This window comes from Orcinus orca, chromosome 17 (genome assembly GCF_937001465.1).
Source record: "Orcinus orca chromosome 17, mOrcOrc1.1, whole genome shotgun sequence".
NCBI classification, from domain to species: Eukaryota; Metazoa; Chordata; class Mammalia; order Artiodactyla; family Delphinidae; genus Orcinus; species Orcinus orca.
In genome coordinates this window covers 678,934-697,485 of record NC_064575.1, presented here as the reverse complement: position 1 = coordinate 697,485, position 18,552 = coordinate 678,934, and the positions used below count along the sequence as shown (strand labels likewise).

General features: G+C 40.3%; 1 protein-coding gene across 6 annotated transcripts in view; it reads right to left on the bottom strand.

Annotated features, from left to right (window-relative positions):
• Nucleotides 1–18,552, bottom strand: part of UBE2V2 (ubiquitin conjugating enzyme E2 V2) — a 33,737-nt gene that overhangs the window by 9,220 nt on the left and 5,965 nt on the right. For 2 of the 6 annotated variants that reach the window (XR_004486073.2, XM_033437695.2), the window contains exons 1-3: nucleotides 15,575–15,698; nucleotides 7,612–7,760; nucleotides 2,927–3,052 (exon numbers count right to left, since the gene is read on the bottom strand). Coding sequence is in view for 5 of the 6 variants with exons in the window: in XM_033437695.2 (XP_033293586.1) it covers nucleotides 2,927–3,052; nucleotides 7,612–7,760; nucleotides 15,575–15,683 (384 nt within the window). In the remaining variant the exon portion in view is untranslated. Of the gene's footprint in view, nucleotides 1–2,926; nucleotides 3,053–7,611; nucleotides 7,761–8,068; nucleotides 8,118–11,439; nucleotides 11,461–12,533; nucleotides 12,559–15,574; nucleotides 15,699–18,552 lie in introns of those variants that run through there. The other 4 variants (XM_033437697.2, XM_049700390.1, XM_033437696.2 and 1 more) reach the window with 4 other exon arrangements.

Here is an 18,552-nt window from a genome sequence, read left to right as displayed (position 1 = left end):
AGCCCAAGGCCTTGCACTGATTTTTACTGGTCCACCACAAGATAAACACAGAAATTCAGAGTAGCCTTTAGAGAGTTCTACAGCAATTTAACGGAGAAACTTTTATCTTAAAAAATCTGAGCTTGGGCTTCCCTGGTGGCGCAGTGGTTGAGGGTCCGCCTGCCGATGCAGGGGACACGGGTTCGTGCCCCAGTCCGGGAAGATCCCACATGCCGCGGAATGGCTGGGCCCGTGAGCCGCGGCCGCTGAGCCTGCACGTCCGGAGCCTGTGCTCCGCAGCGGGAGAGGCCACAACAGTGAGAGGCCCGCGTACCGCAAAAAAAAAAAAAAAAAAGTCACTGACATATGAGTGCACACAAAAGGGATACAACATAGAAGCATACACAAACGTGCACAGTAAAAGTACAACCATGCATGAAACGATAAATGCCAAATCTGAGATGGAACCACCTCTGAGGAAAGAGAAAGGGGAAACCGGGAAAGGCACAAAGTTAACTCTGTATAATGCAGTCTTTCTTTAAAAAAAGACCTGTTACAAATAAGACAAAAAGGTTAAGATTTGAGGAGGGTAAGTGGAGGATGTTGGTTACATCATTCTCTAAAACCTGCCTGTGTGTTAGAAACAATTCTTTTAAAAACGCCAAAAATAAAAACAAAGAGAAAAATGATAATTTATAGTAACTGCTACAAAGGGGAAGAATAAAAGAGTGACTGTAGCAGAGTAACAAAACAGACACAGTTCAGACTGGGAGTCAGGACAGAACTCTCTGAGAGTGACACTTACACAGCGAAGTGAAGAAAGAGTCCGTAAGGATGTCCACCCTGGAAGCACAGAAAGTGCAACGGTCTTGAGGCGAAAGGAAAGGTGTGCAGGGCCGCGAGCACCGTGAGCCCCCAGGGAGCCAGGGCAGAGAGTGTGCACGTGTGGCTGAAGCCACTGCGGGATTTTAAAGCACAGAAGCGACAGGACACAACCTGTGCCTCAGAAAGATCCCTCTGCTGCTTGCTTTGTAAAGACTGGGGGAGGTAAAGCAGGAGAATCAGAGAGGCTGTGCAGGGCCCAGACAAGAGATGATGGCTAACATTCACTCGGTGGCAACGTAAGGAGAAAAGTAAAATCGGACTCGAGTTACATTTTCAACAAAGACTAACAGACCTTAATGCTAGAGGGTTTAAGGAGGAGAGGCAGAGAAGGACGCATAATGTCCAAAATGAGATCAGATGAGCTCGTAAGGCAGGTCTGAAATTTAATCCTGAATTTCCTAGTTCCCACAACAATGTAGAACTCACTATGAATTACCTAATTTGCAGAGTCTATAATATGAAAACAAACCAGCAGTTGTGAAGAACAGCTATTCCTGGTAAAGAAATTTCACAAAAATGTCTTCCTCATAAAGGCAAAGTTGTATGTCATAAAAGAAATTCCCTAAACAATATCCCTTCTGTAAATTCAAACTGTTTCGTAATCCTCCTTCCATCACATCTCCTAATATTACTGACACAGAAATAGTTAAGCATGCATGCTGTAATTTCTAGAATAACCACTGGAAGAACAGAAACAATGAAAAGAATCGAGAATGGCCATTTCAAAAGTAGGCAAGAAACAAGAAACACGTGTAAAGATAGAAACCACAAGATAAGATGATTATACACCTGAACGCATCAACACATTGTACAATGTCCATGGACTGATGCCCTAGCAGGCAGGGCAGGGAGGCCTCTCAGGGCCCAGCACCGGCTGGCGCACCGCACGCACCGCACGCAGGGAGGTATGGGAGTGGCCCAGCAGGTCCAGGGCTGAGATGCCCAATAGCGCTCCTCCAGTCAGGGTCATGCTTTTGTCCGGTGCACCCAGCAGGGAGGAGCCAGCCCACCTGGAGCCCTGGGGTGGGGTGGGGGCCGGACGGCCAGCTGTGTGTCCAGGACCCAGCCTGCTGCTGGAAGTGTGCTTTCACACAGGGGGACTGAGCACATGCAGGTAAACACACTGGGCAACAGAAAGCAGGTTTCTCACCGCTGAAGGCAAGAACTACAAGCATAGAAAGGATGAAATCTGAAAAACACCCTGCAGTGTTGGAACAGAACTGGAGATGATGGTATAAACTCATGGTGTGTGATGGATGATGGACGGAAGAGAAGGAAAGAGGGAGAGAGGAAGGAAGGCTAGCTGTACAGATGTGACACCTGGGCTAAAACTATAAAGAAAAAGTGATAGAACACAAAAGAAATGCTCCAGGTGTTAATTACCATTGCTGGGAAAAGGGAACACAGGGACGGGATGAGTAGGTGCACACAGAAGTTAAGGTAACGTTCTGTTCCTATGACAGATGATGTTCATGCTACTATCATCACGTTATCATGCTTCCTAACACGTATTCTGCATGTGAGGGTGCTCTCAACACAGCACCTCAAGAGCCTTCGCTTCAAGTTCTAGTACTCGTATGAACCTAAGACTCGTACTGGAAATTATTTCCGCTCACTTCCTTCTGTGAGTCAGGCAGAGCACATCATTTTGATTTATTTGCTTTAAACAACCATGCTCAACCACGACTGTCTGTTCCCGTACAGACATACTTGTTCCTCAAAGAAAAACCTCCTCTTCATGAATATCCATCCTTTTAATCTCACCAATGTACCTTAACCCTAAAGAAAAATGTTAATTCAAACAGAAATAATGACTTTCTTATCACCAAACAAGGATTCAGCTGAAATATGACTACTGAAGCAATTAATAAAACCCTCACCTCTATCTAGGCTAGTACATAAAGGTTCTTAAGGAAAGGTCCATTCAAAAGAGAAAAACAACATGAGATAAACTGTTTTAGACTTTCCGCTAAACAAAGGTCCTTTTGTTGTTGTTGTTTTAACATTCTCCTGACTATATATTTATAGGTTATGTAAGAATAAAATGACTATTTTAACTTACCATTCCACTGGAATTATTTACTCCATTCATATTAATTTTGGTTACAAATCTAACTGATGGAGGTGCTTCTGGGTATTTAGGTCCACATTCTACTTTCAGGCTATATATTCTGTTTTCATAATTTGTCTGGAAGGCAAAAATAATAATAATAATATTGAAGTGCTAATCAAGAGGGAAAGTACAATATAAATGTACTTAATATTACCACTTGTATGATCAAGAATTTACTTTTCTACGCATTTATTTGATCTATATGGCTAGAAAAAAGGCAGCAAGCACACTTAAAAGTAGAGATTTTACAAAATTAAATAATTCTACAAAGTAATATCAAAATGATCAGAACTTGCTTTTGTGGCACAGACAATGCCTATAACAAATTAAAAGGAAAAAACAGACCACTTAAATTCAGATTTTACTAAAAAGTCCATATTGTGGCTTGACCTGTGTCACACATATATAAAGGTTCCCATTTTTCCAGGACAATTCTGTTTATTCTTACTGCTCCTGTATTAATTATTAATAATACTTCATTTCATTCTCAAAAGGGTCTGGCTGGACAATAAATTATATGGTTACCCCATTTATACAGCAATCAATATATCTTCTGGTATAAACACCATATTATACCATTGTCCAGCACTAGAACAATTAATTCATGCCTCTTGTTAGTTACATTTACATTACTACTTCATTAATTTTGTTGTCCATTAAATTCCATTATCTAAATTCAGAGATACAATACCCAACTTTTATTTTTCCACATCATTTAAAAACAGGGTTTCTAAATCGAGAAGTTGAACATTACCATATTATAAAACAGCCATTTTAAAGCTACCAGACTTAATGCTTTTAGATTTTTCAAGGCTTACTTTCATGCCTATAATTAACTCTTCTTTATCCTTACGGCTTCTGTTCACTAGGTAAACTTATTAGTGTTCAATTAAAACAAGAAAGTAAAAAAATAAATGGAAGTGACAAATTTCATACCTGTTGATTCCTGTATAAACATGGGAAAAAAGAAGTTAACCATCTATAGATTTCACTTACCCCAACTGATCCACAGCTTCCTCTCCCTTAAGTAAGAGTTCTCCCAAGTGGAGGTCAGGTCTGGGTTATTAAACTACCGTAATTTAAAATGTATACAACAATCTTATACATATATTATTATATATTTCAATATTTTAAAAAAGAAACAGCTGGATAAAACTCATCCAAGTTTAACAGCAAACATATATTAATAACATGCCCAGGACCTGGAGAGGTTTAAACAGGACTAAAGGTCAAGGAAATCATCTGGTCTGTCGTTCTCCAATCACATGCACAGCAGCCTCTCTACAAAACTTGCGTTAAAAATAATAATAATTTTTTTAAATGATACAAATGAACTTATATACAAAACAGAAACAGACTCACAGACATAAAAAGCAAACTTATGGTCACCAAAGGGGAAAGTGGCAGGGGGAGGGGTAAATTAGGAGTTTGGGGTTAACAGATACACACTACTATACATAAAATAGATAACCAACAAGGACCTACTGTAGAGCACAGGGAAAACGATACTCAATATTTTGTAATAACCTACCAGGGAAAAGAATCTGAAAAAAAATAGATATGTATGTATAACTGAATCACTTTGCTGTGCACCTGAAACTAACACAACATTGTAAATAAACTATACTTCAATAAAAAAAGAAATAAAAGGAAAAAAAATTTTTCTTAAATAGCCCCTGAGAAATTCCATACTGTTAAAAATACTCAAAGTACATGGAAACAACTAGAACTCTCATACTTTGCTGGTTGTAGGGAATGGTATAATCATTTTGGAAACAATATGGCATTTTCTTATAAAGATAAATAAGCACACACCTCCCCTACCAAGTAGGAATTCCATTCCTAGGCATTTTATCCAAGAGAAATGGAAACAAACCTATGTTCACAAGAAGACTTGTAATCACAGCAGCTTTACTTGTAATGGGCAGGGAGTACTGTGATCAGGAGAAGCGATAAGCACACTGTGGCATCTCTGTGAAACACACCACTACCCACTTCTTGGAACAACACAGCTGATCCCGAGACATTATATGCCAAGTCAAAAGAAGCGGGCCTCTAAGCACACACACTGCACGATTCCACTGGCACGAAGTCCTACAACACACAAGACTACTCTAGGGGGTAGGGAGTAGTGACTGGGGCAGGGTGGGGAGGGGCACAGGGAATTTCTGGCGGCACAGACATGTTCTGTATCTCGACATGGGTGCGGGTAACAGGCTCCATTTGTTGAAAATCATGATAATATCTATGCATTTCACTATATGCAAATTATACCTCAATCTAAGCTAGCCTACAATGATTAAACATCCTAACTTTTGGTACCTTTGATTAATTTCATCACCCTTGAATTTTAAATTAACAGCCAAGTCTTTCTGTTGTCTAACAAAAGAGTGACAGAAAAGAGAGTAGTAAAAGGAACTAATGTTTATTAATTATGTACTACACATACTCTCTTATTGTCTAATTATTAATTCATTTAATTCTCAAAACTTCTAAAGTATACATATAAGGAAACTTGGAAATGTTACTAAACATCTAATGCTAAAAAATACTGCTTAGAAAATTTAATACACAAACATATATGGAAAAACAAAATCGCTAATTATATAAATCCAAATAAATAGTGGAAAAACATAAAAAACCAGGGATCTTAGTAACATATAAAAAACATATAAAAAACCGAGAAACAACTAACCAAGTAACAGAATGCTGAGGTAGGAATTCTCCTGTTACCCTAAAGCTGGGGACAAAATTGTTCTGAATCTGGCACCCTCCAAAGAAAAACCAACTAAGCCGAGATGCCGCCCCTGCAGGTTTTATTAAAAGGCAGCTGAGCAGCTGAATGAGTGCTGGGACCGCCCACTCTCACCCAGCCCCCCAGGCCTCAGCAGGCGGGGAAGCCTGGCTGGAAAGCCTGGCTGGAAGGACAGGGCCTCTCAGGGGTGCCTCCCGCTCCACAGAAAGGGGAAGGGGCTCCAAGACAACCCCCACCAGCAGAAAGCGGCAGGGGGCAGCATCCTGTCTCTGTGCCCCCTGCAAGCAGGCCTAGCCCCATCCGACCCTACAGCAGCCTTGGCTCCCACTGGGCACAGCAACCCAGCGAGCTTCCTGTGGTTCAGTGACACCAGGAAACAGCTAGTTCGGGGGTCCTGCTGATGACCCCAACCGGGTGAGAGAGACTTGTGAACTAGGTTACAGGGCAGCCCACAAAATCATGGGGGGGTCTTATGCACAAACTCCAAAACACTCTTAAAGTCTCTTAGAAGTAGCGACTGGAGAAAAACCAAATGTAAATCATTTCGAATGTATACTCCACCCAGTTCAGACTGTCCAATCTTCAAGCTGTTCATTAGATAAGAATGCTCATTATTATAAGCACTTACTTTTACCAAAAAGACCATATGGTGATACTGTTCACAGGCAGTGAAAATCAAGGTTTTCATTACAAATACCAAGTTATAAAACATCAAGAATTCTAACCATCAGGATTTTATTTCCTTCCTCACATGTCTTATGGAAAAATCAGAGCACTGGAGGGAAGAGGGAACTTGTTAGTTTAGCAGAGTGCACAAATTCTGCAAAGGAATACCAGAAAATGCAAAACATACATTAATTCATTCTCTAAAGTTAACATTGCTAATTACCTGACCATTTTCCTTTTAGAAAAAATAAAGAGGAAATCTAAACTCTACCTAACAGCAAAACAGTTGAAATGCTCCCATCACAGGCAGCAAACAATATACAAAACCAAAGACTAAGAAAACCTTCATATTTGTGTTCTTTCCAACAAGTCAAAAAACATACAATACATATTTCCAAGAGTCACTGCAGGGTGCGCAGTAAATGGGGCCTTTGAGTAAGGAATGCAACGCAGAAAAAAATTTCCCAGAGTCTGAAAAAGATTTTGAGTAAAAATAGAAAGTCATAAACTTGATAAAGACCTAAGAATAAAACAACAGGTCTGTTGCCAGCAATGCTAGAAAACATGCAAGAATCAGCCTCGTCTACATATTTTATAGATGAAAACATGGAGGCCAGAACATTTCCATGGCGAGTCAACTGTCACTGGCCAACAGCAATGTGCACTCAACACAAACCAATTTAGAAACCCTGATGACACACACAGCGGGTTAGTAACATGTTACATCAAAATACACTCTTTGCTCTTCCCAAATACCCCTCCATTTCCTCACCTTTTCTCCTCTCTATCTGGAATGTTCTCCATCCCCATCACCACCTTCTGAAATCCTACCAGCCAGTCCTTTAAGGCTCATTCCAAAGGCAACTTCCTCCACTGTTCAGCTTTCCTCAATTATTCCAGCTAGAAGAAACATATTCTAAAGTCCCGCAGTGAACTTTCTCTGCCATATTCAGAATCTATCATTTGTGTTCATTTCTTCTCCTCTACTCAACTGCAAACACTTTGGCAGCAATGATTGTATCGGTCTTTTCCCCCCAATCCTCCAGAAAATCAAGCATCAATAAATGTATACAAAATAAGTAAAAGGTGAGGAAGTGTTTCAGTTAAAGTTATCATAATTATTTATTTTAATATCAATATTATAAAATAAAATGCTTACTCTAAAGTGACAATAAATATTAATAGAAAAAAATATGTAATTTATAGCACTGACCCTTGGTGGCCCAATAATCATGCCTGTCCACCTTGTAAGTGTCATATCTTCATCATCTTCCAGGCCCCAGCTAACCGTACCATCGCCTACTCCTTTTTGTCCTTCTTCAAGTTCTTCCAACAAGCGAAAATTACGAGGAACTTTAACGCCTATACAAAAGAATGTCAATGTAAATGTAAAAAGCTCATAATTATAAGGGCTACACATATTCAAATTCTGCTTTTCCCAAATTAACCTTTAAAAATTATTTCCCAAAAAGACAAAATTCCCTTTAAAAAGCATTCTGCCCCCCAAAATGCTGAATCTAAAAACCCTTCAAAATGAAAACGCTAAAGAAAGCACTGTTCCAAACATTAACAGCAGTACAGAACATGTATATAAATTCCTAAGCAATCAGTTTTAAACTGACATAAATCAATCATAAGGGAATCATCGTAAGTCATTATTTTTCCATAACTGAGACTCCTGTTCCTCAGCCAAGAATACGACATCGAATAAACAGGCGTGACCAGGAAGTCCATAAAAGCTCCATTTCATTAGCATGTACTCTCCAGTAATCTTCAAAGAAGAGAATTATGTTCCATCTGTAAAAACGCACTAAGAGGTACTATTTTGAGATTGCTGACCCCACCCTCGGTCTTGAGCCAGTCTGCTGGCTGCCTAATAACCAGGGGGCCCCGTCTCCCCCGTCAGCAGGCTGGAGGCTGGAAAGCCAGCCTCCTGGATGTTTCCTAAGACACGTCCTTCTCATCTGGGCCCAACCCAGCAACAGTTTCACAATCCAACAGCCTTTCTCACACCTCCACTTCTTTAGACCTCCTCATTCTACTTATTTCTAAAGTCTTACCACAGAAATGTTCCTCTCTGCCTAGAACCCCCAGCCTTTCACGGTCCCTACTCCCTCACTCTCACTGAACCTGGTCTTTGCCACCATTCTGACCTCCAACCCCTGGAACCAACCATGATTTGTGCACTTTATCACAACCTATCCTAGGATCACTGGCCTGGCCTCTCTAGAGGATGGACCCTGTGGTTTTCTGTGTTCTCAATAGCATCTAGCATGAAACACCCTCCAGGCCCACTGCACAAGTCTTGAAAAAAATCAGGACCCTCTCCTTCTGGCTCTGGAGCACCGCCTCTCTCCCTCCCTCCCTCCCTCTCACATGCAAGCACACAGACAATCATGAGGCAGGAAAAAAAGTGACGTCTCTTTTAAGGCGACTGTCATTTTGTATAACTTATCTCTCTTGCTGAAACTAAAACATCTCTTTCAGTTACTAATTTGTAGTAATGCTTCTGGACAAATAATGGAAAGCCAATAAGTACTGTAACTTAAAAACACTAGCCACGGGGCTTCCCTGGTGGTGCAGTGGTTATGAATCCGCCTGCCAATGCAGGGGACACGGGTTCGATCCCTGGTCCGGGAAGATCCCACATGCCACAGAGCAACTAAGCCCGTGCGCCACAACTACTGAGCCTGCGAGCCACAACTACTGAAGCCCGTGCGCCTAGAGCCTGTGTTCCGCAACAAGAGAAGCCACCGCAATGAGAAGCCTGCGCACCGCAATGAAGACCCAACGCAGCCAAAAATAAAATAAATTATATTAAAAAAAAACTAGCCACTTAATGTACTGTGCTTCATAAAAAAGGCTTGAAAATCTTGGGCCACAGAAATATGGGGCTGTTATAAATCACAAAAACAAGAGTACTCATTATCACAACTACAATAACTAGTAATAACCATTTGTTTAGGGTACACTGTGTGCTATTTTAAATAAATTATCCCATTTGATCCTAAAAGCACTCATTTTACAGTTATAGAAACTGAAGTTTGGAAGAGTAAGTGACCTACCCAAGGTCACACAGTTACAAGCGGCAGATCCAGTATTAAAACCCAGTTTCTAGACCAAAGTCACTCTCTTAACCGGTGGGTTATACAGCGAGCCATCCCGGCAGCATCGTGGGTGCTGCCAAAGGCCAGCTCCCAGTGCCGCTGCCTCCCAGACAGGGGCCCCGGCCCCGTTTTCTCATCTATAAAAGGGAGACCACGGTGGCTTCTGCTCCAAAGAACCACTGTGAAAATTAAACAAGGTATCTATCTTAAACAGAATAAATGTTGACTATGACCAGTTTAGTGTCCATATTAAATAAAATTACAAAAAACTTCCATTCGCCTCCATCTACGTTTTGGGAGAATTCAAGCTCTCTGTACAGTCCTGAAGGTTGGCCCCCAGGAAACAGTCCCCTGAGCGCTAGGTTTCTATGCACATAACACTGGGACAACTGCTCTTCCCTGCAGCTGCACAGTCAGAATCTCCACCATCTATTGCTACTGACTTGCTTTTTAAAGGCTTCTTAAAGGACCCTGATTACCCTTACCATTATGAAGTCATTCCCGAAGAAAAATTCTAAATTTGTGTTGAATTTTGTTGCCTCCTTTTTATTAACAATTCAGTCAGGTGAGCTTTATGCGCATCCAAAACTACAAAGTAAACAATGTAAAAGTAATGTTTCTTTTTACATAAGTGCCATAAAAGTGATAAACCTAGTGACTGCTAAACTTTTCACCATTTCTCTATGCTGCATTTTGGGGAAACAGTTCTAAGATTAATGGATCAGTTATTGGCAATGTTAACATTTAAAAGATTATAGCAGCTAAGATTATTTTGTTTTTAAAGTATAAGACTCAAAACAAACACCAGTGAGCTATATTTTTAAATTCAGGGCTAGAGTACTCTGGTTTTATTTCAACCAAGCACTAATGTCTGTGAAGAGAAAACACCACGAGATGGGGATGTTGGTCTGTGAGTGTTGCAGTGTGTACATAAGCTGCCCTCTGGATCTCTTGCCATGTCTGAGCCGCCTTCTATTAGTTCTGCTTGCCTTTTTCCTATGTGTGTATATGTGTGCATGTTGTTGTTATTACTGTAGTTGTTTAATAGTTTTAAATACTTTAATCCCTTAGTCTGGGATCTTCATTAAAAGAAAAAAATCCTCAGAGACCATCCAGTCCAAAACCTAACTCTTTAGAGAAAAGAAAATTCTCACCAGGAAAAGTTAGGTGATAATCCTAAAGTCACTTATCTACCAGTTAGTTACCAAACCAAGTCAAAAACCCAAGTCTCCAGGCATCCACTAATCTAGTCTCCTCCTTACTACATTACAATGAACCTCCATTCATAAGACGTAAGACCCAAAATAATATTATTCAAAAGCAAAATGCTGAATGCAAACAACCTAGAAAACATGCTTCCAGTTTTTAATCTCAAGGCTATCCGATTCCTAATAATGTAACTTTAATTCCCACAATACCAAAAGTAAAGGCATAAACACTGCCAAATAAAAACTAGAATGAGTCTTGAAATGCTGTTTATTAGGAACATGGATTTCCCAATTATAACTCATAAATATTTTTACTTTTTTCAGTTATAAGGAAAAAAGCCCAAATAAAACCTTAAACAGTAATAAATCTGTCAATCTATCCACACAAACATAAGAAATGACAGCAAAGCAAATTTAACATCACTTTGCAACCAACCATCTAAATTAAGAAAGCTCTGATAACACTAAAAAAAAAAAAAAAAAAAAAGATGAGGTGGTATAGTTTTGAAGAGGGCCAGGTGAATTCCAGTTCTACACTCTGGGATGTAGAAAACCCAAAAATAAATAACTATGAACATTTCAGTGTTATTTCTTTCCAGATTACTTTCGATATATAGTAATATATGGTTTCTGTGTTTTTTCCCAAATGATATCATGACTCATAATTTTGTAACTTGCTCTTTTCCTCACTTACAAACATGTTTCTATATAAGCATAATCAAGTACCATTTTTAAATGTCCTGGCGAATAATATTAGTCATGTTGGGGAACGGGGTGGGCAGGACTTCACTGGGCACCCTTTCACACTATTTGACCAGGTGAATCATCATCACCTACAGAAATGAAAGGAAAACCCCCATACAAACAGAATGAATTTCTTCCATCTTATCTGCTTTCCAGCCCTAGGTAGCTGGTCCTCAGGAACACCCCGGCTCCCCGCACTACACGCCCAGAGTGGCGGTGGTAGGTTAGGGGAGGGAGTGTCGGGGCGCCCAGCTTACGGGCCGGCCAGGCTGCGTAACTGCCCCTGCAGAGTTCTCTTAGGCGCTTGGGCTTCTGGCACCCTTCGACACACCTGAGGAGGCACGCTGCTAAGATGGAACTCCTGAACAGTCCCACTTGTAATCTGAGTGCTTGCTTCCCATCCCACTCTGGGAGTTCGGAGTCCCCGCAAACTCCCAGCAGGCTGACTTAGTTAAAATGGACATATTTATTGAGCACCTCCTATGTGACAGACATTTGCTAAAAGCTTTACGGGCAGAAGCATTAAATTTTACCTTATGTTGTTTTAACATCACCATTTCACTAAGTAAGAAAATTAAGGCTTAAACTACTAGGTTGGGCCACATGAGTGAAACTGCTGATGTTCAGGCATCTCTGTGATCAACAGAAAGTGATTTTGCAAGGTTCACCCTGAAAACATGGAGAGCGAGTGGGGGAGGCGAGGAGGGAACAAGTCTCAAAGCCCAAGCTGCCCGCCATTACTCTCACTCCCTCCCCTCAGTCCTGGATGGCACGCACATCCCTGGCCCTGCAAATCTGATGGGAGGAGGAACACGTCATGACCAGCTGTGGGGGCAACTGCCAAAAATAAATCCTGCTCTGAACGCTGGTAAAAAGAGCCTTTCCATGTATCACACACCTGGGTGTGCGCGAAGGCAAATATTTCCCTACCCAGGGAAATAATATAACTGTCATTTTATATTTTTCAAAGTACTTTCCCATACAGTCATCTAACTGAATAAGGGAAATATCTTTTGAGGTATGATGGGCAGATATATCCACATTTTCACAAAGATCAAAGACATGAAGTAACTCACTCAGGATCATGGCAAGCCAGTAGCTGAGTCAAAAGTGAAATTCACATTTCTCAGCATGAGTACAACTGTTTCCATTACTGTATACTGCATACTTCAGAAAATAAAAAAGAAAGCAGGGAAACTTCAGAATGTGTACGACTTAAAACACATATTTTTCAAAATATACACATTGTTGAAATTCACTATATAAACAAAAACATCATAAAGAGAGTTTTAAAATTCAAGTCTAAGAAATAGGGACTTACCTTCTGATTTTGCATTGCTTAAAATTATATATTGACAGAAGCATTTATAAAAGCTCTCTGTGAATAATATTTTCTAATTTTTCAGAAATTTAAGACTCAAATTATTTGTTTGGTTTTAACATTCTTTTCTTCCTTAATGGGATGAAACAAAATTAGGAAAACACCACATGTAGAGGAACATGCATTAGGCATCAAAGCACTGGGAAACCTTTTTGATCATATCCATTACTTCTACATTAATTCATCCCTTCACTCAATAAACCTCTGACTACTGGATGTAGTTACTATGCTAGGCACTTGATACCAGGAGGACCAAAACCTTTGTTTGCCCTCAAGAAGTTTACAGTCTATGAGAGGAGGACAGTTAAAGAGATAGAACAACACAAAGTAAAACATCCTCTGGGACACCTAGGAAGGACAACCAACCCCAAAGAACAGACAAGGAAGGTCTCCTTGAAGAAGAAACTCTCCAGGTGCAACATAAAAGAAACCATTCAGGGAGAGAGTAGGTGAAAATATTCAGGACGTCAGTGGGGAAAATTAAAAAACATAAGCAAAGAATGTCAAAAAACTGAATAAACAGAGCCATCTGCCTACATGAGAAACTCACTGCAAATACATAAGTTCTCCTCAAACTAATCCACAGATTCTTACAATTTAAACTGAAATTCCAATAGCACTGTTCTTGGAACAGAACAAAGAGTCCTAATATTCTTATGGAAAACTTAAGGAGCAGGAGTTTGGAGAAAACTTTTAAAGAAAAAGAAAACAGAGGGGATAACTTCCCTAGATATCAAGACTTCCCCATCAGCCAAAGAAAGTAATTAAGGTAATGTGGAGTCAGTGCAAGAATCGACAAACTAATGAAAAAGAAAAGCCCCCAGACAGCTACACGCGTGTATGAGAACAGGATACGCAACAAAGGCAGCATTAAGAGTCGGCAGGGGGACTTTCCTGGCAATCCAGAGGTTGAGACTTTGCCTTCCAAAGCAGGGGGTGCAGGTTCGGTCCCTGGCCAGAGCTAGGATCCCACACGCCTCGTGGCCAAAAAACCAAAACATAGAACAGAAGCAACACTGCAATAAATTCAATAAGGACTTTAAAATGGTCCTCATCAGAAAGAAAGAAAGAAGAGTCAGCAGGAATCCACACTAAAAGAAGACCAATCTTGAATCATGTACCAGAAAAATATATATGTAATTATTTTGCTTTAAAGAACATTAGCGGAAAACTGGCAGTCTGAACAGGGCCCAGAGATAAAAGTTCGGTATCAAAGTTAATTTTTTGATTTTGATAATTATATTGTCAAGTAAGAGAACGTCCTGGACTTCAGTACATACACAGTGAAGTATTTAGCAGCGAAGAGGGGCATGTCTATAACTTATTCTCAAATGGTTCATTAAAAAAAATGTGTCTGTGGCGGGGCGGGGAAAGAGGGAAAGAGAGTACACACGCAAGCACATGCAAAAATCTTAATTAGCATGGGGTAGGATTTCCTCATACTGTTCATGTAACTTTTCTGTAAATCTGAAATTACTTCAAAACAAAAAAATAGGGAAAGAATGGACTGGACTGTTCGGTAAATGATGTTAGAAAATTTTATCCACATGGAAAAATAAATTCGATCCCTATTTCACAGCATACATGAAAATCAATCGTAGGCATATTAAATGCCTAAATGTGAAGAGCAAAACATAAGACTTTAGGAAAATATATGATATCCTCCGACCTTGGGATATAAGAAAGGATTTCTTTTAAAAAAGCACAAACCAGAAGATTGATAAACTTGACTAAAATTTAAAAACCAACTTGACAAAAGAGCCACAAACTGTTATGAGGAACATAACCAGGAAATGTCAGCATCCAAAATATACAAAGAATTCATCCTATGATTCAACGAGGAAAACAAAACAGTGAATAAGGAGGTTCACAGGAGTGGAAACAGGGATGTACAATAAACATCTAAAAAGGGTGCTCAACCTCAACAGTAATCAGGGGAAACATGAATTAAACCATAATGACTCTCCACCAGACTGACAAATATTAAGTCTGGCAATACTTGGTTTGACGAAGATGTAGAAATGGAGGCTCATTCACTGCTGAGGTTGGCATAAACTGGTACAACTCTGGGAGGAAACTGGTAACATCACGGAGATCCTGGCAGTTGAGGATAAATGAGCAAAGAGCCAGAAACTGCCTGGAAGGGCAGGTGTGCTTGCAAATTCAGACTTCACCTGCGGCGGTGAAGACCAAGGGAGGGGTTTAAGCACAGACTTCAAGGACAGGAGGGCAGAGGGGAGAACAACATCGGCTGTGATGAAAGAGCAATCAGGGAAAAAAACGTTAAATGCCTCCACTAAGAAAAATGTGGTTCGTTTTATTGTTGTAATTCTGTGATTTTATTTATTTCCAATAACCAAAACTAAACATCAAGCACGAGCTAGAAACTGTGCTAGGCCGTGGGATCTCACACTGACAGTCCCAGCCCTCATGGAGTCGACAGCCTATCAGGGCAGCAAGACACAGAAATCACAGCGTATGAGAGGCATTTAGATGACAAAAGCGACAGGAAAGTTTCCTAAAGCAGTAGTTTTGCTCTATCACAAAACTAGACAGGTGACTTTGGGTAAAGTGTCTTTTTCTTCCACTCTGCGTACTTTGATGTAAAATGCGGGACTAAACTACATGAGCCCACCCCAACCCAGCTCACTGACCCGCACATAGAAGCCTACTTCAGGAGGGGTCCGGCTGGACTGGAGAGAAAGGAGAAATCCTGTCCCCAGGTCTCTGCCCCACCTCCATCCTCAGCTTCAGAACCCTTGCGGAACCACGTTATTCCTAAAGCTCCTCCCAAGTTTAGGATTCCTGAATTCCATCTGGAGGACTGTTTCAGAACATCAGACATGACCCTTTCCTAAGAAGTCAAAAACAAAAAGCAAAAAAAGCAAAAGGGAAAAAGTAATAAACATAGGGTATAAAAATTTTAAGTTGATTTTTAAAATATTAAAACTCTATATCATCAATAACCAGTTACACTGAAGTAGTAAATGGATAATATGTATTTCATAGACAGATATGAAATACAACTGATAATCCAACAAGAAAATGAACCAGAGGGAGGGAGACACAAGAGGGAAAGATATGGGAACATATGTATATGTATAACTGATTCACTTTGTTATACAGCAGAAACTAACACACCATTGTAAAGCAATTATACCCCAATAAAGATGTTAAAAAAAAAAAAAGAAAATGAACCAAAAGAGAAAATAAGTAAAACATGCAGCCTTAAAAAAAAAAAAATGACATTACTGTACTCCCATCAAAAAATAAAATTAAAAGCACAGTAAACACAATGCCGGCAAGACAGTGGATAGACTACATTTATCCATCCTTACACATCACTGGAAATTGACTACACCTTGCTGAAGAGGGAATTTGACAAAATATAACAAGAATTTTAAAATATTTATACACTTTGATTTATACTCCAGTCTGTGAAATCCACCCTCAAGAACAAAGCACAGGGAGTGTAGCCAGCTGTGAACAACCTGTCTCCTGTCTCCAGGCACGCGCCCTCCTGGTCAGAGGCCAGGGCTACTCCCCTCCCCCCGACTCTGGGCTGGCCTTGCCACTTGTTTCGACAGAACGTGATGCTGGTGCGGTTCTGGGCTGGGATGAGCCTCGTCAGAGCCCTATAGCTTCTGTTTGGTTTTCTTGGAAGCCAACCACCATACAAATTCTGACCTCCCAGACACTACTGGGATGCGAGGAAGTCCAAACAGAGCACCTGGAGTGGCCATGCGGACTAGAACCAAGGCACCTGGGCACAAGGCCCAGCCCACCGTCAGGTGAAGGGAGACTGGCAAAACCACACAGTCAGCCCCCAAATCATAGGAATAAATCACTGTTTGAAGCCATATATCCATTTCAGATATTAAAATTTGTCTTAGAATTGATGAAATATGGCAGATGAAAATAAATCTGAAAAAAATTTCAAATCAAACGTACATCTGAAGCATCTGTACTATACCTTCAAACACAAATCCTCTGGTTTAAAGGATTTGCAAAGTGCCTCGAACCCGTGGTATGGAAGCTGCATTATGTGCAGTAGAATGTGAACCATGCTACTGGTACTCTTTAGGTGACAGCCAAAACCACTCTGTCCCCAGCCACTCTCCCAAAATTCTGCAACTCTTCTTACAGCCTATGTGCTGTATACTAACTCAGGTAAGGAGAAAATATGCAGCTTCATGTGTTTATTTAATGAAAGTATTTGAACACAAAATATCCTTTTAGTACCGCTTCACTTCAGAAAAGTAAACTCAAAACAAAATTTAAAAGTAAAACATCATCATACACAAAGGGGAAAGCTAGATTTTACTTGAGCCATTTGTTTTCTCATTATTAAATCACTCACATAGAAACTGCACCATAAGGAAATGACAACATCGGAGGCACTCAATAAACACGTGGTGCGTTTATGGCAGACGCTTACTTTCAACCTTTCTGTCGACACTTACGGGCCAGTCCTAAAGCAGGTGATGCCGATTCTGAACACTGAATCCTTTCCCCAGCATCTTGGCGGTGGTGATGGGTGAGGACAACCATGTAGGCGGACGCATTCAAATGCAATAAGCTACCTCAAGAGATTTTGCTCAGAACACTACTGCTATCTCAATGAGGCAGACTAACCAGGGAGAACCGAGTTACTTAATATTCTCCAGGAAACCTGCGAGCAATGTTTACTTCAGAACTCAGAAGGAATGCCTCCCTGAGAATAAGCTCGGGAGTGGCAGAAAGCTAGGTGAACCACAACATACTCTGCTTCCTCTCCAGCAGGAACTTCCAAGTGGAGTGAGGACTGGCACACCTCCCTCTCTCCCTCCTGGAGACCACCTACAGGGTACAGGGGCTCTCCTGTGGCAACAGGGAGCTGCAGTTAGAAGCAAAGGAAGTATCCCGCCAAGTCACTGCTGGCAGGGTGAACACTTGAGAAAATTTAAAAGTTTTCAATAACTTAAGTATATCCTCTCAGGAAACAACCACTTACATCAATACTGTTTAGTAAGCTGTAACCGATAATTTAGTTAGCAGGTGACACTACCATGAATAACAAACCAAGCTATGCATTGCTGGTACTTTTCAGTAACATTCCAGTCACTAGACTGAAAAAAATCTATGGCATAATTACATACTTACAAAGAATAAACTGCTTGAAGCATGCCTGCTATCTGGCTATATAACTCTGTTAATGTAACATTAAACCTCACACCTGGCAAGGCAGGGCTTAGACTCCTACCCTCTGTCATGTGGTAATCCTGTATAATAATCATAACCAGACCACCACTTAGAACTTACATATGTCAACATGATGTTTTTAAAACAGAGTCAGGTAGACGATGAAGTACATACCAAAAGCCAGACTTTTCATCTTAATAAAGTAAAAAAAAATAGATAAATTGGACTTTATCAAAATTTAAAACTTTGGGGTTTCAAAGGATACCATCAAAAAAACCAAAAAACCTACAGAGAGAAAATATTTACAAACCGTACATCTAATAAGGAACTTGTATCTAGAATATATAAGAACTCTTACTACTCAACAATAAAGAGACAAATAACGCAAATTTTTTAAGACGGGCAAACCAGAAATGAACCCACACTTATGTGGGCAATTAATCTACAACAAAGGAGACAAGAACATACAATGAAGACAGTGACTTCAATAAATGGTGCTGGGGAAATCGGACAGCTACATGCACAAGAATCAA